Here is a 17,952-nt window from a genome sequence, read left to right on the forward strand (position 1 = left end):
TTAGGGGTTATTTTTATCACAAACAATGCTCCACAGTAACAGTTAATAGTGTATCTTTATCTCATTTGCAGGAACACAGAGCCAGAAAGTTATCCAAAGTTTAAATTCTCAAAAAGCAGGCAAAGGGGTTTTATAAGCCCTTTACCCACAGAGGCCATAAATAATACATGAGGTGCTATGTCCTAGAGTGGCTAGTTGTTGCTTGTCTCTATATTTATTTTTCTTCTAGTAACAGCATTTTAGTTTTCCTTTAGAAAACTCCCCCACATACACACACACACCCTGCCATTTAGTCCATTTAATACTGTCAATTGCCAGGCCTTACTTGCCGTATGGAGTGATCACAGTTACGCTGGTCACCGTAATGGATTCAGGAACAGGCCTATGACTTAAGCAGGGCCAAAAAAGTTGTTTCTGAGATTTATATATAAAAATTTCATGAGAGAAAAACTTTCTTAGGAATTAAAATCCATAAGAATATCCATCAGAATATAAACTTGAGGCTGCTAGCAGCTATTTTTCTCACCATGTGGAGGGTATACTTATCAATAATGTCAACACACAGCCAAGAGTTGAAGGAAAAATAGAGCTGGATCCAGCCATATCCCACGCTAGCAAGATACACACTCAAACTCCTTAGTTAGGAGTTAATAAACTATCTTTATTGCTTAATCTAGATTAAGATGACTTTTTTTTTCACTCATAACAGAAAGAATTCGAACAAATACATATTTAGCAGTTTGGGGACAAACACTACTAGAAATATTAGGGGTTTATTCAACTTTAAAATGGCCTTATTCTTTTACTCTGTTGATATGACTTGGGTTTCTGCATATCAAAACAAACTGAAAGAGGATCCACTCAGGAAGAAAGCCTAGTCTGGTAAGAATTGGGAGGTTATCGCAAATGAAACATCTTTCCTCTCCAAGAAAACAGTTGTTACTTTAAACTTTGGATACCCTTTAAAAATGTTATCAACAGCAACAAAAAGTGAAAGCCAAATTATAGAAAATAAGGACATTTCAAGTAATCTATATGTCATAAACATATCAAAAGGCAGCATAAAGAAAGATGAAGTAACAGTAAAATGAGATATAAATCTTTTCTCCAGTTCCAAGTACATATTATTAGGTAAAATAACAACAGGAATTTCAAAAAATATATGTCTGTTTTAAATATAGTCTCTTATCATGTCTTATTTCATTTTTTAGCCACCCAACCCTTTTTAACTGGATAAGCCTCTATCCAGTACAGTCTCAAAGGACTGCCCCGCCCTTGGAAGACAAGGAAATGGAGATTTTCCTGCTAGGAGAAGAGTAGAGCCTGGTGTCAAGGCCCCAGACTTCAGACCCCAGAGAAATCACAACGCCTTCCAAGCTCAGGATCCTGATTCCTAATTAATGAAAATAAGGAAGGCCCAGAATTCCTGTTCATTTTTCCTTTATTCACTTTATCAGTATTTAACCTAATATGTTCTAATTTAGTGCATTTAAATTGCTTGCATGTTAATAAGTCTGAGGAGTTGCAATTGTTTATTAGAAATTATTTTCCATTTTTAAGAATTATCAAATTTGACAATTTACCAAATTCGGCAAAAATTTCATTAACAGACATTAAATGGGCACCCAAAGTCCAACCTCACCATCTTTTCCCGCAGGGATCCCAGAGATGTGCCCTGGAGAGCCTCTGAGTAGAGGGTGGAACCCAGCACAAAGACCCCAGTGCTTCATGTATATATCTACGCTGCATGACTTTTTCTCTTACCCTGGTATCAGAAATTCAAAGCAGAACCCCAGCAAAAGGGGGAAACTGGCAGGACCCTAAATAACTAGAGAAGGAGAAAGAACATTGCCATGATGTAAAAAGTGCTGAAAGAGCCGTGGGTTAAATATGAAGGCATGGAACCGGTGTGGGTGGGGGTTAGTTCTCTCTCCCCTTGCATGCAGAGCCAATAGGTTTGATTAAATCCAAGGCTGTTAAATACTGCCTTCAGGTCCATATAAGAAAATATGTCTTCTCAAACTCACTATTCCCATCCCTCCAAAAAAGGAAGCTTTGCATTTTGATCTCTAGAAACTTCCTATATCGATTCCTTTACACAAACAGAAGTTCCCATACATCTGCAGCCAAAACCAACCTAACACTGTACCACCGAACTTTTGTAAATATTCAACAAGTATGTGAATGGTCTCTGAGACTATTCCTTTCTGTGCCCCCTCTCTTAGTCTGAGTACTTATTTTTGACCACTAGATGGAAGTTTACATGTAGATTCAAAATATTTAGACTATTATACCTGTAACTTCTCCTGACTGCTCTAATCTCTCTCCCCTGGAGAGGCCACATGATTTCCATAGCTATAGAATTGGGAGAAATTCAAAATATTTTCCAGTGTTCTCCATCTCTCCAATCCCCACCCAAACTCTCCGGGCCTAGTTAAATCCTTTTTATTAATAAAGACCTTTACCCAGTAAGGCTTTCCTTGTTAGCTTTTGGAGTTCTCTCCTGGCTAACTAGAGGATTTTACTAACCCTGGGCAGGTAAACAGGCTCTCAGTCACTTTCTGTTGATAAGAAACTAGGCAAGAAGGCCTGTTGTGAAGGTGGAGTAGGCTTTTCTATCAAATATGCTTCATGAGCTCCACGATATTTTTAAGCAAATACTAATGGAAAACCCAACGATGAATTAATAGACCCTGAGCTCCTGGTCCGAGTTCCTACTGGCTTTTTTCAATGTCCCTGACCCCACTCACAGATCTCAGAAAAAAAGTAGACTCTGTCTTTTGCATTAATTAATCCAAGTTTCTTATAGTACTTTAAGTATACTCACAGATCTTTCTCTCCCTAGACAACCTAGTGGACTCATTATTTGCTCATTCCTTATATGTCTATGAACCTATCTTAATTTTAAGGTCTTTCAGCTGGACATGTGGCTTTGCACAATATCCTGCCAGGGCTGCTCAGCCTTTTCCCCAACAGAAAGCGAGTGAAGGAGGAAGAGGGGTGAGACGGGGCAAACCCAGACAAACCCAGTGGAAAAGATGATGGACAAGAAGGCTGCTGGCCAGCAGAAGCTCCAGAAGTGGGGAAGGGTCCCTACAAACCTACTTTGGTATTTAAGCCTCTTCAGCCTGAAGTGAATATTAATGATTAACTTCTAGAGAGACTTTTATGGAAAATAATGTTCTAGAGGCACAGTGAAAAAGGCAGTCCTGTTCAAAATAACACTTTAATTCCACAGAGAATACTATACTATGAAAAAAAGCCTAGAAGGGGATATTGCAAAGAAGATAGCCTCACACATGGGCAATGCCCACTGTCATCGAAGAAGGGAGACAGAACAGTGCAGTGACTGGAGTCAGCCAGACCTGAACTCAAATCCCCGCTCTGTCAATTTCTAGTTTGGGGACTTCGGATCAGGTATTTAGCCTCTCTGAGTCTCAACTTCCTTACTCTTTAAAAATAAGCAAAATATTTCCTTCTTTATATGATTATTATGAGGATTAAAAGGATAGTTCACTCACTCAGCAATAATTTATTAAGCATCCATATGTGCCAGGCCTTAGCCTCTCACTGAAATAATGTATGTAAGTAACTTTCCTGGGTACCTAGCCCACCAATAGATACTCAATAAATGGTAGCTGTTATTATTATATATATCCTTATGAAAAGAAAAGGAATATTGACAAATATGGTAAAACTGCATTATATACTGTGGCTCATTACTGCAGAGCCTTGGGGCAAATACATTCCAAAAGGCCAGGTATAACAGAGTAAAATGAAGTCACCCATTCTGAATACCAAACAGGGTAGATACTATCCACACCCTGGCCAGTATGAGAGAGTAGAGAGGGAAGAAGAAATTCGGTGGCTTCTTTACTACTTCCTGCCTTCCCCAAATGCAGGTGCCAGGCCTACCACCAACACCTACACTTCCTTTTTGCTTTATGGTCTGCCAGGGTGATGGAGGAACTAACTACAGGGCCAGGTTTGTCTGTGCTGGCTGCTTTAGAAATTCTAGAAGGGACAGGAACAAAGTGAAATTTGGTGGAGGTGTATTCAAGACCTGTCGTACCACAGCAAACACACCTCATCTGGCTGGTCCAGGTCCTTCAGGTGCAGATCTTGAATGAGGTACTCCACAATGCGTACATTATTGCTCTGAGCTGCAAAGTGGAGGGCATTCATTCCATCCTGAAGAGAGCCAAGGTAGAGGAGATGACTATACAGTAATGTCAGGACCTCCCCCTACTGCACTGTGAGGGGAGAGCTTATGTCCAGGTGACCTACATACCTACCTGATTCTTTGCTCTTCGGTCTGCTCCAGCTTTAACCAGCATGAGCATGATCTCGAGGCTTCCAGACCAGGCTGCAAGGTGAATTACTGTCAAGCCATGCTGTCCCAAGAAGAGAGAAGAAAAGAATCCATCACTTGAATGAGCCACAACACATGATCTCAAGTCACCAAAAGCCAAGTTAATATTCAACTGTTGATAATTAAGAAATAGGGAGAGAATTTCACATACAGCAGAAATGATGTTTTAATTCTATGGAGAAGATAAATATATTTAATAAATAGTTCAGGCACAAGTGGTTCTCCATCTGGAAGAAAATAAAAGTAAGTCTTATATCATCTCACACACACACATACACACACACACAAAAGCACATAAACAATAAATATATTAGAAGAAACTCTAGACTATAATGTACAGTGTCTTAACCCAGGAGTTAAAAAAGCAAAGACTGATGATAAACAAAGTCAATAAACAAATGATACATTCTTTAAATGTTTCTTGATAAAGATTAAATGATTACTTTCTCTAATATATGAAGCACTCTTACAAACCAACAAGAAAAAGGCAATTAAACCTATTGAAAAATGAACCAAAACAGGTTCTCATTTAAAAGTATTAGTAGAAATGAAACCATTAGAGTTTAAATGATCTAGTAATATCTATTAAAATTTTAATACAACCAGCAATCCCAATCCAGGGAATCTATCCCATAAAAATAAATTTTAGGAACTGATGTTATGTAAATGAGGATATTAAATGTAACCCTTAAAACTGGGAGCAAGGTAAATGTCCATCGATATAGGAATGCAGAACAAATTAGGGAACACTCATACCACATCACGCGACCATTAAAAATCATGAATTAGAGTTATAACAATTGACTTGGAGAGGTTTCCATGAGGTAGCTGTTAAATTTAGAAAATAAGATACGAATAAAATATAATATAATCTCATTTATTTTATAAAAACTCGTGTGTGTGTGTGTGTGTGTGTGTGTGTGTGTGTGTGTATACAGTCAGCTTTCCATATCCACTGGCTCCACATCCATGGATTCAACCAACCATAAATTGAAAATATTTGGGAAAAAAATGTTACACTGTTGCTGATGTGTACTATATAGTTAGGCCTACATAGTCTATTTAAGTCTATTACAATTCCAGTATAAAAAAAATATTTACCAATTTCTGCACTTTTTTTTCCCCAAGGAACAATAAAGTACAATGACAAGTTGAGGTTCTTCAAGAAATGCACCCTAAACACAGTTCCACCCCTGAATTTAGCCTTCCCTACAAATAAATGCTCTATATTCAGTAACACTAAATCCAATTTCACATATGATCAAAAAAGAGGCCAAAGATATTTGGGACAGAGTATAAATCACGTTTTTGATAGGAGCTCAAAGTTTTCCTAAGACGTCATTCCTAATTCCAAAGCTGCCAACACTTAAAGATTTCAAACACTGATCATAAAATCCAAAAGCCAGGAATTCAGGATGCAAACAACTTGAATCCCTGAAACCATAAATTCCAATTGCAACCGTCGTTCCTCAGAGGCAAAGAATCACTCCTCACAGATATCAATTCCCCCACAAGAACCGTCATAAAACTAAGTCTTCTGATATCAAACTGACATGCCTGAGACATTTTATGAGCACATGTCATGGATTATACTCACAGTTTGTACATGATGCTTTATAAAGTGTAAAATGACCACCGTCACTGATAACCTGTCCTCATTACATCTGGTCATAGGTGAGAAGGTCAATAACTTCTCCTGGGGGATTCTTGCATTTGAGGAGTTTTCCAGAAATAAGAAACTCTGAGCATCACGGGAACTTCATCTTGGATCCTTTGTTCACATCTGGAGGAACAGCCTCCATTTACTTAGTCTTCTTCTTCCCAAGACTTGCGGATGCCTCCCACTTTGAACCTGGAGTCCTCAATGTCTGGGCCATGCATATGATCCTTAGCATGCAGTGCTCTGAATGGCACACATCTGCTACAGCCCCAGTTCTTGCTCTCCCAATAGACCGTAGGCCCCTCAAAGCAGGGACTGTAGCTCATGCCAGTGCTTCCCAACACAATCACCTGGAGATCTTGTTAAATTGCAGACTCTGACTCAAGAGGTCGAGGGAAGGCCTGAGAGTCTGCATTTCTAATAAGCTCCCAGGTAATGCCAGTGCTTCTGGTCCCAGAACCACACTTTGAAAGAGCAAGAACTTATATTTAGTAGAATCCCCAGTAGCTGGCATTGAGACTTACCCACAATAGACACTGAATAAATACTGATGGCAAAGGGGTTCAATTGTTTGCTCTTTGCAAGTAGATGTTAGAACTTATAAGACAGATCTGCCAAGTCAAACTCAGGGCTCATCATTCAGATGAAGAAGTGTCGGGTCTAACCAAACAAAGCATTGCTTGAATTATAAAAATCATTTTATTAGTTATGGACTAATGCTACTGTAAATACTTAAATTAGTTATTGAAATATTTCACTTAGTGAAACTATCAAAGCATAGTATAGAGATATATCAGAAATTACTACATTTTGCACCTGAAAGCATTTCAATCTCACAAGGCAGGTTATAAGAAGTGGATTCCAAATGGGAAAGGCCTCAAAGAAAACAAATTGGTAAAACGTTTCGAGAATAACTGACTTGCATTCTAACATAAGCCAGTAGCATATTTAATATATTAGAAACATGGCAATCCTCAGATACGCTGTTTAAAAGAAAAGATGTTATTGTTCCTGGGCAATGGATAGATATATGGTTGTTTATTGTACAATTCTTTCTACTTTTACGAAATGTTAAAGATTTGGGGTTTTGGTCCTTGTTAAGATGGAGTAAGTCACTAGACCCTGTCTCTCTCACCAAATGAGACTAAAATCTCTGGACAGAATGCATGGAGCAGCTATTTGAGAATTCTAAGAAGTAAACAGTAGCAGGTAGATTGGGGGAAGAAAACCAGAACTCAAAATATAAGCAATCAGGGGTTCCTGTCCTTTTTGCAATTGGAATTTATGGTTTCAGGGATTTTGTTTTGTATTTTCCTTCCATACCGTCCCACTTGGACCCATAGCAGCACAAATACAGAAGTGTACCCTGGGCGAAACAAAGAAAAGTTTTCATCATTATCAGGTCCAGGCCATGTCCATGGTTACCAACAAAACCAACAAAATGACCAATTGGTTTGAACTGACTTTATTCATTTATCTTCCAAAGACCTACTACACACATACTAAACCCAAGCCCTGTAAGACACGAAGGTAAAGAATGCTGAGCCTCACCCTCCAAAGAATCAGTTCCGAGAGAAATCAAAATAGCTCTGTGGGAATCTTCTGAACAGTTTAACTTTAAGAACCATGGTTCACTGAATTTACTAACAACCAAGGCTTTCATCTTTTTCTGTAACTGGAGATGATAAACATGTTGGATTTCTCCTTTCCGAGTGGTTTCCTTGTGCCACTTGGAAAGGAGAAATGAAGTTGGGAGAAGTAGGTGGAAAATCCTTAAGGTGGGTTTTGCTATCTAGACAGACAAATCGGCTGATTTGTGGCTAATGGCATGGTCTCTGAATCACTTAAGCAGATTCAAATCCTGCCTCTACCCTTCTTAGATGTAATTTTTTGGGCAAGATATTTAACCTCTTTGTGTATGAGGCTCCTCATCTGTAAATTGGGTATTAAAGTATTACTTTTCTTATAAGGTTGAGAGGGCTAAATATTAAAATCCTGAGACAGGTGCCTATGTGTTTAATAAGCCCTACTATGTGTATAATAAGCCTTATTTATTTACCAGGAGTTCACAGGGCAAGTCAAGATTTAACGCCCCTGAGGCCAGTTAGCTTCTGTCTTCTGTGTCCTAAATTATACTCTGGGCAACCATCTTATTCTTACAAATACATGCTACTGGCCATAAAGTCAATATGGGAAAATAAATAGAAGCCTAGGTCCTATAGGTAATGAGCAAATGAGTTAGTCACCAAATACAAAGAGCATATAAACTATATATTATCTAAAGAGATCTTTCCAAAATGAACCATGCCTCTAGAAATAATTTGTGTGTACGTGAAGAAAAGATAACCAAAGTGACCAGATTTCCTTACACATTGGTTCTGTTCCAATTCATTCTATAAAAGGAAGATGAGCTTACCTTATCAGCAACATCCACCCTGGCCTTGTGATTAAGTAAGAAATCCACTGCAGATAAATGATTTGCCCCCACTGCAAAATGCAGGGCTGTGCGGTTCATCTGAGGAAACATAATTTGTGTTTTCAGTTATCTGATTATTATTTAGCCTTTTAAGGATCCCTATTTCTTGAATGACCATGATTTTCTATCAGGTGTTTGTATTTTTATTATTTACTTGTTCTTTTTGCCTTAGAAAGTAGTGAGAATTGTATTCGGCATAATCTTGCCTCATTTATTATTAGATAATAACAGAGAATTTGGCAGTCCACTGGAGAATATGCCTCAAGCTGATATCCACTGCCTAACCTATCATTGTTGGTAACAATATAATGGATTTCAATTAGAGAGTAAAAATTGTATTTTCCGTCATATGCGATTATTAATAGTAGTAAATGTTTTCTGGTTAGAATATACTGATAATGCATAACAAAAATTTTCCTAGATATTTAATACATACATGATTTTTCTTCTGTAATTTTTTGGACTGTAAATTTTACTGAAGCAAATAAGCAAATTGTTTCTGAAAAGAAAGGAGGGAGGGAGGAGAAAGAAAGAGACACAGAGGAAGAAAGCTATGACTATCTTTTGCTTCAAAGGAAAGCCACATGGTGCTTCTCAGATGTCCAGAAACAGTCTGTGTTTCAGACAATGGATATTTTGCCTGTAAGTTAAACACGTGTCATATTTCCCATATTCTAGACACTTTTTTGCTTCCAAAGAAGGTGACTGGGGATGGATTTACTGTCCTTTGTTCCACATAAATAATTTATCACAAAAATATGAGAACTGTTTAAATTAAACATCTGATTTCCTTGGTAGCTAAACTGGTTATAAACTAAGTTTGACAAAACATTAGTTATCTTGGCATTGTCTACAATCTAGAGCTATGTTCTAGTATGTTAAATTTGGGCTTATACAATCCCCTCACAACTTTATTTGTGAATAAAAATGCAAACCAAAACAGCATCCAAGATAATTCGACTAAACCACTTACATTTTTTTTCATTTCTATCATCACAGATTTTAAGGAACTCTACAGATAACTATGTCAATGATTTGCTGTAAACAGGCCTAAAAGAGATGCCATTAGAAAATGTAATAATTCATCTGGAGTTTATAATAATTTGCCACACTGACAAGTAAGTTAAAGTAGTCTAGGTTGTAGTATCTCTCCAAGTACTTTAATATAAAAATGTGGTTTAAGATACCAGAAAATTCTATGTGAAAAAATTTTAAATGGTTATATAAGTATTTTGAAGAATCTAAAGAATCTATCTTCTACTACTTGGAAAAATGATTACTGCTTTACTTATTCAACAATTAATCTAGATATTATCTTCAAAGATCCTTGCCTATTTTTTTCTCTCCTTTCCTTCCTTGATTCCTTTTCTTTCCTTTTTTTTTTTTTTTTTTTTTTGCTCCTAAAATTGTTGTGCTGCAAAATTTGCTCTTTTTCTACACTTTCTAGGCTGTCTATAGACAATGAACAGTATATACACCCATAACACATCAGAGACAGACATATGCATGCACACAACATACACGTAGACACATAAATTCCCACATACTCATAAACACACACCCCATCACATACACACATGTACAACTGCTAAACATCCTTCCACTGCATTTGACGCATGACTTCAGTTTCTATGACCTCACTGCTTGGGACAAATTCAAGTTTCATGGAACTTGAAGTTTCTACTCTTTAGGGAACCCATTTTAAAGCCAGAGTCAGAAAACTTCACTGATGTAGTTAAAATTTCTTTTTCAGATTTTACAAAATCATTTAACCATGGGACTACATTGCTAGAACCCTCTGAGTTCCTTGGAAGGGGCCTGTACAAGTAGGGGCCCTAAAGCTTCTATTTCATTTAGCGTTAAATCTACCTCTACCTTCCTGACCTTGAACCACTCTACAAATTGTCCTAAGCAACTGATATAGCCCCATTCATTTTAATAAACCTGCTTTTCAGAGCTGTCAGGAAATCTGCATAAAACCAAATAGTAGCAAATTCCTATTCGGGCAGTAGACTTCTTCCCCAAACCCAAGCACTTGAAGAAGAAGTAAGAGCCAAGTTTCAGAAAGGGCCCCACTGCCCAGCATGAAGATGTACCATATTTCAAAAGCAATAAAATGAAAATCCATACACTCCTTTAGATTTTAAATTTGGAAGAACCAACCACAAAGGACATATCACTGAAGAGAAATCAACCCAGATTGTGTAGCAAAAGATGCTCTGCCTTTCTAGAATGAATGAGGCCAAAGTGATCTACAGGCTATAATCCACAACGAAATCCAGGCCGATAGCCTTGACAGTTGCCTTTACTGCCCATAAACAGACTTTGTACAGATGTGCATAAAGACTCTGTGCATGTCCCTTCTGATCAGATAAAACACCCAGAGCTTGTTTTTCAGCGCTCGATTTACCTTTAGCATAAACACTCTAGAATTACCAACAAAGAAGATCTCTCACATTTCATCCAACACCGTCGTCATTTTTAAATTTTATTATATTTCAGTTGATCTGTGTAAACCCAAGCCACCCTTAGAGTGGTCGCTGTCACTTTGTGGCTTCTACTCACATTGTTCACAGCATTAATGTTAACCTTCTTTTCAAACAGCTTCTCCATAAGATCCAAATGATTGCTTTTAGCAGCATCATGGAAGTTTCTCTCATTTGGCAGTACTGAAAGAAAGCAAGCAAGCATGACTGAGGGAATTAAAGGAAGAAGAGAAAGCAAACCTCATTTGGTAAACCTTTTAACTCTAAAAATTTGAAACAACAGCCTTGAGCCTTTCTCGAACTTAGCGTTAATAGTTTATAAAGCTGTAGTGTTAAGGTTCCACTTTCTCTTTGCTCTACAAGTGTTTTCACACTCTCAAAAATATTCCTAGTCCCAAAGAAAACATTATTTCTGAGGACCACCCTGAAGTCAGCAATGTAGTATCTGGCTCAAGGAGGTCAGAGGGTGGCCAGGAACTTCCCAGGGGATGTTTGTAAAATGTTTGTACAAGATTAGATAGGGAGGAGCCCGAACACTCCATACAGAGATAAAATTGTTTTCTGCAGAACCCGGTGCAGATGCCAGGCCTGCAGCACATCATATAAACATATATACAAAGGCTAGAAGGGATGAACATGTTTTATTCTCATTTACATGAAAGGAGATAAAAGTAGATTCACACCTACTGCAAACATTATGTATCATATATATATATGTGTGTGTGTGTGTGTGTGTATATATATATACATATATATATATACATATATATATACACATATATATATATACATTCATACGGCATGTTTTATCAACTAGCATAGAGAAGATTCCAGGATTTACTGGGGTGTTTTTTTTGGGGGGGGAGGTTCATGTAGAGGAGCTGGAAGGCTCTCAGGGGACAACCTCAACATTAGGGGATAAGGTCAAAACTAGAATGATGTGAAATCAGCAATAGACCATTTCCAAAAAGACATGACCCTAAGAGAGGTTTTGTAGATATGGTGCCAAGTAGTTTCTTTAGTATCTGCCAAAGACTCTTCAGAGCACCAAGTCCAGTCAGTCAAAGACAAGGGAGTATCTTCATGGGTGATACACGCATTTATTCTTTCTACCACCTGGATCTTTCTCTTCCTTTCTACCCCTCCTCTTGTTACCACTCTGTGACTTAAACATCCATGGAGATGATTAATCCAATACCTTCGTCTCTCAGTTCCCTAACTCCCTTGCCTCTAATAATTTTTTCCTCTACCTAACCTCAGCCACCCAACTTTAGGGTCATCCTCAAAAACGACACTATTTCTGGCTTCTCCAAGAATCTCATTCTCTGAACATCATCTCTCATCCAGTCAGCTCACCTCCTCGAGTTCTGCCAGTCTGGAAATTCTGCAACCTTATCAAGTTCTCCAAGACACTGCTCTCACCATCTTTTCATACTATTCATCTCTTATGTCCTTACTTCCCTACTTACCCAGTTTAGATCCCACAGTTCATCTTTGAAATCACTTCCATGCAAACACCTTTACCTCCCTCACCATTCTCTTATCAGACTCGTTGGTCAGAATCCTAATGCTGAAGTTAAACTCTCCCGTTTTCACACCTAAATAACTAATTGGTACTGGTGAAAAACACACAACCATGCTGTGGTAGACGCTGCTGGTGTTCATCAATATCTGGTTCTTCCCTCCTATCTGAACATATGGATAAGCACATATTCCAGTCTAGATGCGGTTAGGTGAGGTATGGCCTGACAGCAGAAGTGATGGTGTGTCACTACAGGGGTGAGTCAATGAAAAGCCCCTGTGTCACCCTCCAGGTCTCTCTCCTTAGTCTTCTCAATCCTGGAAGCCAAGTGTTTAAATGTAGGGATATTATGACTGAATTGTATCCCTTCAAAATTCATGTTTTGAAGTTCTAACCTCCTGTACCTCAAATTGTGACTATATTTGGAGACAGGTTATTCAAAGAGGTAATTAAGTTAAAATTAGGTCATTAGAATGGGCCCTAATCCAATATGGTGTCTTTATTAGAGAGAAATTTGGATATAGACAAAACAGAAGAGGACTATGTGAAGACAGAGGGAAAGAGGACATCTGCAAGCCAAGGAGAGGGGCCTTGGAAGAAACTAACCCTGCTGACACCTTGATCTTGGACTTCTAGCCTCAAGAACTGTGAGATAAATTTTTGTTGTTTAAGCCACCCAGTCTGTGGTAGCTGGTTATGGGAGCCCTGATCAACTAATAGAAGTCATAAGACGGCGGCACCTCCATTACTATGGTATTGGGAGACAATTCTCCATGAGTCTCTTGCATTTCTGCAAACCTTACAAGCGGAAGCACTGACTGCCTTTGTTCTGGACTATCATTTAAGGTTATATATGTAGTGAATTGCACTGGAAGAAAGAGATAATGTCTTCCGCTGGAGCAAGGTACAGCCTGAAAGATAGTGAGAGTGAGGCATGCTTCCTGTCCATTACAAAAGATTTAGATTTCCTAAGTCAGGGTTCTCCTGGAACACAACCCGCTGCATGTGCAGGTATCACTTTTATAATATTTGGCACTTTCTGCATCTCCCTGGGGCCTGAAAAACACTGACACAAATGCTAACACTGGCTATTGCTACTATTGTGAATAATAAAATGCTTTGTATTTGATCAGGAAGTGTCTTCTGCCAGCATCTATGATACCATAGTAGGCTAACCTATTAGTTTGTAAGGAGAGGAAAATCTCAGCCCCTTTACAGTTGTTGACACGTGGGGTCTTGAGAGACTAGGTAAAACAGAGGCTCTCATCACCCCATGTAAGACATGTCACGTGAGCAAAAAGTAGATCTTTACTATATCCAGTCACTCAGATTTAGAGGTCATTGTTGCTGCAGGAAAAGCTAGCTTATCCTGACTAACACACATACTAACGTGCTACACATAACTAACAAAGGCCTCAATTCTTACCCACTAATCTCAAGGACCTGAGCACAGCATTCCCACTGTATTTCCCTAGTCTTCCATTCTCCAAAATTTCATGCCTCTTTCTTTCTCTTCGAATATCTTAACCTACTAATTGAGCTACGTGTCCATCATCTAATTCTCAGTTTATAACATTGCACAGAGAAAGCAGAAGCAATCAGATAGGAATTCCCACATCTTCCCACCAAAAAGTCTATCTTCCTACCTACCTTTATACCTACACTCTCTGCTTTTATTACTGTTACAATCGAAGAAGCATCCCTACCCACGGCCATCCCCTCCACTTGAGCTCTGGATCCCATCCTTTCTCATCTTTTCAATTAGTTCACATATCCATTTCCTAGAAAATTATCTCCTTTCTCTTCTGCATCATTTAATCATTCACTCCAAAATATACAGAGATGCTAAAATACCTCCAATGTAAAGAAAGAAAACTTCTCCATTAATTTCACATTCTTTTCCAACTGCCACTTCACTTCTCAAACTCCTGTCATCCCCAAACTTATAAGTGTTCTGGAATTGCTGGCTCCACTTTTTCTCACAGTCTCATCCAACCTATGCTAATCAGACAGTGTTCCTATTACTGCTCTTGTCAGGGTCAAGATCAAGATTTGCCAAAATCCAGTCATCACTTCTCTGTCATGTGCATTGAACTTATTGCAGATTTGACATGGATGATAACACTCTCCTTGTACATGTTTTTCTCCAGGTTTCTGTTAGACCACCTGTGCTTTCCAGTCTCTTTTATTGGCTCTTCTCTGCTTGATCTCCAAATGCTGGAGCACTGTAGGGTTTTTATAAAATTAACACCCTGATGGGAGTAGGCATTATTACCCGCATCTTACAGATGAAACTGAGACTTTAAGTCAAACCACTTGCTCATATCTTAAAACTAATAAATGATAGAATTGTCCCAGACAGCCTGAATCCAAACTCCAAGCTTTCAATCACTTCATATGTCCAGGGTGTCAGCAGGAGAGTGGACTGCTGAAGTGGAGATCCAAACTGCCCACTCTGTCATATGCTTTAGCTAATGCATTCTGCCAGTGAGGCTGGACTTTTCTCAGCTCCCTCTCCTGACCCCGGCTCCTTGCCCCAACTGAAAGGAAGTTCTAGTTCCAGATCTTTGTCCCTCTTCAGTATGTCCCAGGAAAAATCAAAACCTTTCTATCCCAAACACAGAAGGGAACTTTTCCTCAACCTGGTAAAGGGCATCTACAAAAAACTGACAGCTAACATCATGCTTACTCATAAAAGTCTGAACATTTTTTTTGCCCCTAAGATCAAGAACAGAGATCTATTCTTACTCCTCTTTTTAAACGTTGTGCTAAAAGTCCTAGCCAGTGCAATAAAACAGTAAAAGTAAATAAGAAGGCATAAATATTGGCGAGAAATCAAATTGTCTCTAGTCTAGCTGTAGGCAACTTGATTGTGTCCATATAAAATCCAAAGGAATGTACAAAAGAGCTCTAGAACTAACTAATAAGTGAGTTTAGCAAGGTTGCAGGACACAAAGTCGACACATAAAAATTAATCTTTCTATAAACTGGCAGTCAATAAATGGAAGCCAAAATGTGAAAAACAATAATATTTGCAATAGGTTTAAAATTTTTTAAAGTATAAACCCAACAAAACATGTACAGTTTCTCTATACCAAAAAGGTACTAAATGCTGATGAAAGAAATCAAAGAATATCTAAATGAAAAGATATGTTATGTCCATGGATAGGAAGACTTAAGATAATAAAGATGTCACTTCTCCCTGAACTGATCTATAGATTTAATGCCAGATGGGTATTTTGTAGCTATAGACAAGATAATTCCAAAATTTATATGGAGAGGCAAAGGAACTAGAATAGCCACAACAATTTTGAAAACGGAGAATAAAGTTGGAGGAGTCACACTGCTTAATTTTATTACAAATCTACAATAATCACAGCATGGTATTGACAAAGAGACACATAGATCAATGGAATAAAATACAAGTCTAGAAATAAACCCTCGCAAATATGGCCTATTGGTTTTTGACAAAGATTTGAAGGCCCTGTCGGTGAAGAAAGGATAATCATTTCAATAAGTGGTATTTGAACAATTGGACATCCAAATGAAAAAAAAATATGAACCTTGATGTAAACATCATACCTCATACAAAAATTATAAAACTTTTGGAAGAAAACACAGGAGAAAATTTTTATAAGCTGGGGTTAGGCAAAGGATTCTTACACATGACAGCACAGCAGACTGTAAAAGAAAACAATGATAAACTAGACGTCATAAAAAGTTAAAACTTTGCTCTGTGAAAAGCACTATTAAGAATAAAAAGACAAGCTACAGACTGGAGGAATATATTTGTAAATCACATAAAAGACTTCAAAGGACCAAAGAGGAACATTCTCAACTTTCGAAGACTTAGACAGCGTGCCTCAGTTTACGCTATAAATATATTCCCCAGTCATAGGTAATCTGTTCCATGCTTAAAAACTTAAGTGCAGAAAGATTAAGCGACTTTTTTATAGTCACACAAATCAGTGCATGAGTCAGGATGTAGGCGATAACAACACATAATATTCTTTCCTTATTTGCAAAAGAGTTTAATCATTTCTATAAAAAAATCCTCTCCCTTAAGTTAGAAGAGTAACTTAACTTTCCTTTCACCCACAGTATAGGTTTAACCTGAAATAAAGCAACCTGAGAAAGGTGAATCGAAACTTAGATGGAGTTGATAGTTGAGAGCCAGCCCACGCGGCGCGGTGGCGAGGACGTGCTCGGGGTCCGCAGGGTCGAGCCCTGGCGCCAGCCGCCGTCCCTCCGCCCCTCGGCGCCCTGAGGCGCGGACCCGCACCTTCTCTGGGCGAATGCCCTCGGCGCGGCCCGCCCCACCGCCTGCCCCGCACCGCCACCGCCTGATTTTCCCACCTCGTCCCGAGACTCACGGAGCTCGTGTCCGGCCGCCGCCTCCTCCTCTGGAGGCCCCTCCTGCTTCGGCATCCCTGACAGACCCTTCCAGCGCCTGCCCGCCGCGGCCCCCACTTCTTCTCGAAGCCCCTTCGCGGCCGCCGCAGCCCCGAGCAGCAGCCCTCTCACTGCCGCCCTGCGACCCGGGGTGCGCCCAGCGGGGTCCATGTCCACCCGCGGGGGCTCAGAGCCGGAGTCGGCCCCGGCGGGAGCGCTCGCTGTGTCCGGCGGTCCTCTGGCCAGCTTACCCAGCTCGGCCGGCCTGGGAGGTCCGCCCTCAGGTGTGGCGGGCGAGGTGATATCGTTGGGTTTTACCTGGAGGAAACTCCCAGCTCACACTTCAGTGGTTCTCCGAACAGTTTTGATAACTGTCGAGGTTGGATTTATAACACTATAGGAACTTCGATATTAAATCGTTTCTACATGGGCTTCCATAATTTTCTTGTGAATAAAGTAGGACTCAATTTCTTCTCTAAAGGTGTAAACTTTGGCCGCCCATTTTAATGCAGTGGTAATCTGTTGGACTCCTCTAGGGAATTATTTCTTTCTTGGTAGTTTATAAAATAATTGATGAAATACAGTAATCTATTCTGGGCAATCATAATCATAATCTAATAATATGGAAGAAAAGTATTGAAGGACAACCAGGATCTCTGTTCTGAATCCCTAGCACCTAAGCATAGTGTTTAATGGATTACAACAAACCTAAACCAAACCATAATATATCTTGCACCTGCAGATAGTTTCAGAGGTCAATTGGAAGTTTAGCATATTTTAGAAATGAAAAAAATGTGAGCCCTCATAACAAAACTAGATTTGACTGCAGAACTGACCCACCCTTTTTTGTATGTACAAGCACACACATACACACACGGACATAAGAGTGATATTAGGGAAGTGTTGTCTGTAAAAATGCACAAGATGGTTTAGAAGAAGGAAAAGAAAGTGATGGAAGTTGAAAAATGAGTTGGAAGGCCAGAGATCGGGCACCTTGATAAGGACTTGGCAGAAGGAATGGAAAGTACATGTTTTCAAGAGGCT

General features: G+C 39.1%; 1 protein-coding gene across 1 annotated transcript in view; it reads right to left on the reverse strand.

The window, feature by feature from the left end:
- Window positions 1–16,884, reverse strand: part of ANKDD1B (ankyrin repeat and death domain containing 1B) — a 42,149-nt gene extending 25,265 nt beyond the window's left edge. The window contains exons 1-5 of the mRNA XM_023520425.1: window positions 16,873–16,884; window positions 11,074–11,177; window positions 8,449–8,547; window positions 4,296–4,394; window positions 4,087–4,191 (exon numbers count right to left, since the gene is read on the reverse strand). Coding sequence (XP_023376193.1) covers window positions 4,087–4,191; window positions 4,296–4,394; window positions 8,449–8,547; window positions 11,074–11,121 — 351 coding nt within the window. The 5' untranslated portion in view covers window positions 11,122–11,177; window positions 16,873–16,884. The remainder of the gene's footprint in view (window positions 1–4,086; window positions 4,192–4,295; window positions 4,395–8,448; window positions 8,548–11,073; window positions 11,178–16,872) is intronic.
- Between the last annotated feature and the right edge of the window lie 1,068 nt (window positions 16,885–17,952).

The sequence above is a fragment of the Pteropus vampyrus genome, unplaced genomic scaffold (genome assembly GCF_000151845.1).
Source record: "Pteropus vampyrus isolate Shadow unplaced genomic scaffold, Pvam_2.0 Scaffold262, whole genome shotgun sequence".
NCBI lineage: Eukaryota > Metazoa > Chordata > Mammalia > Chiroptera > Pteropodidae > Pteropus > Pteropus vampyrus.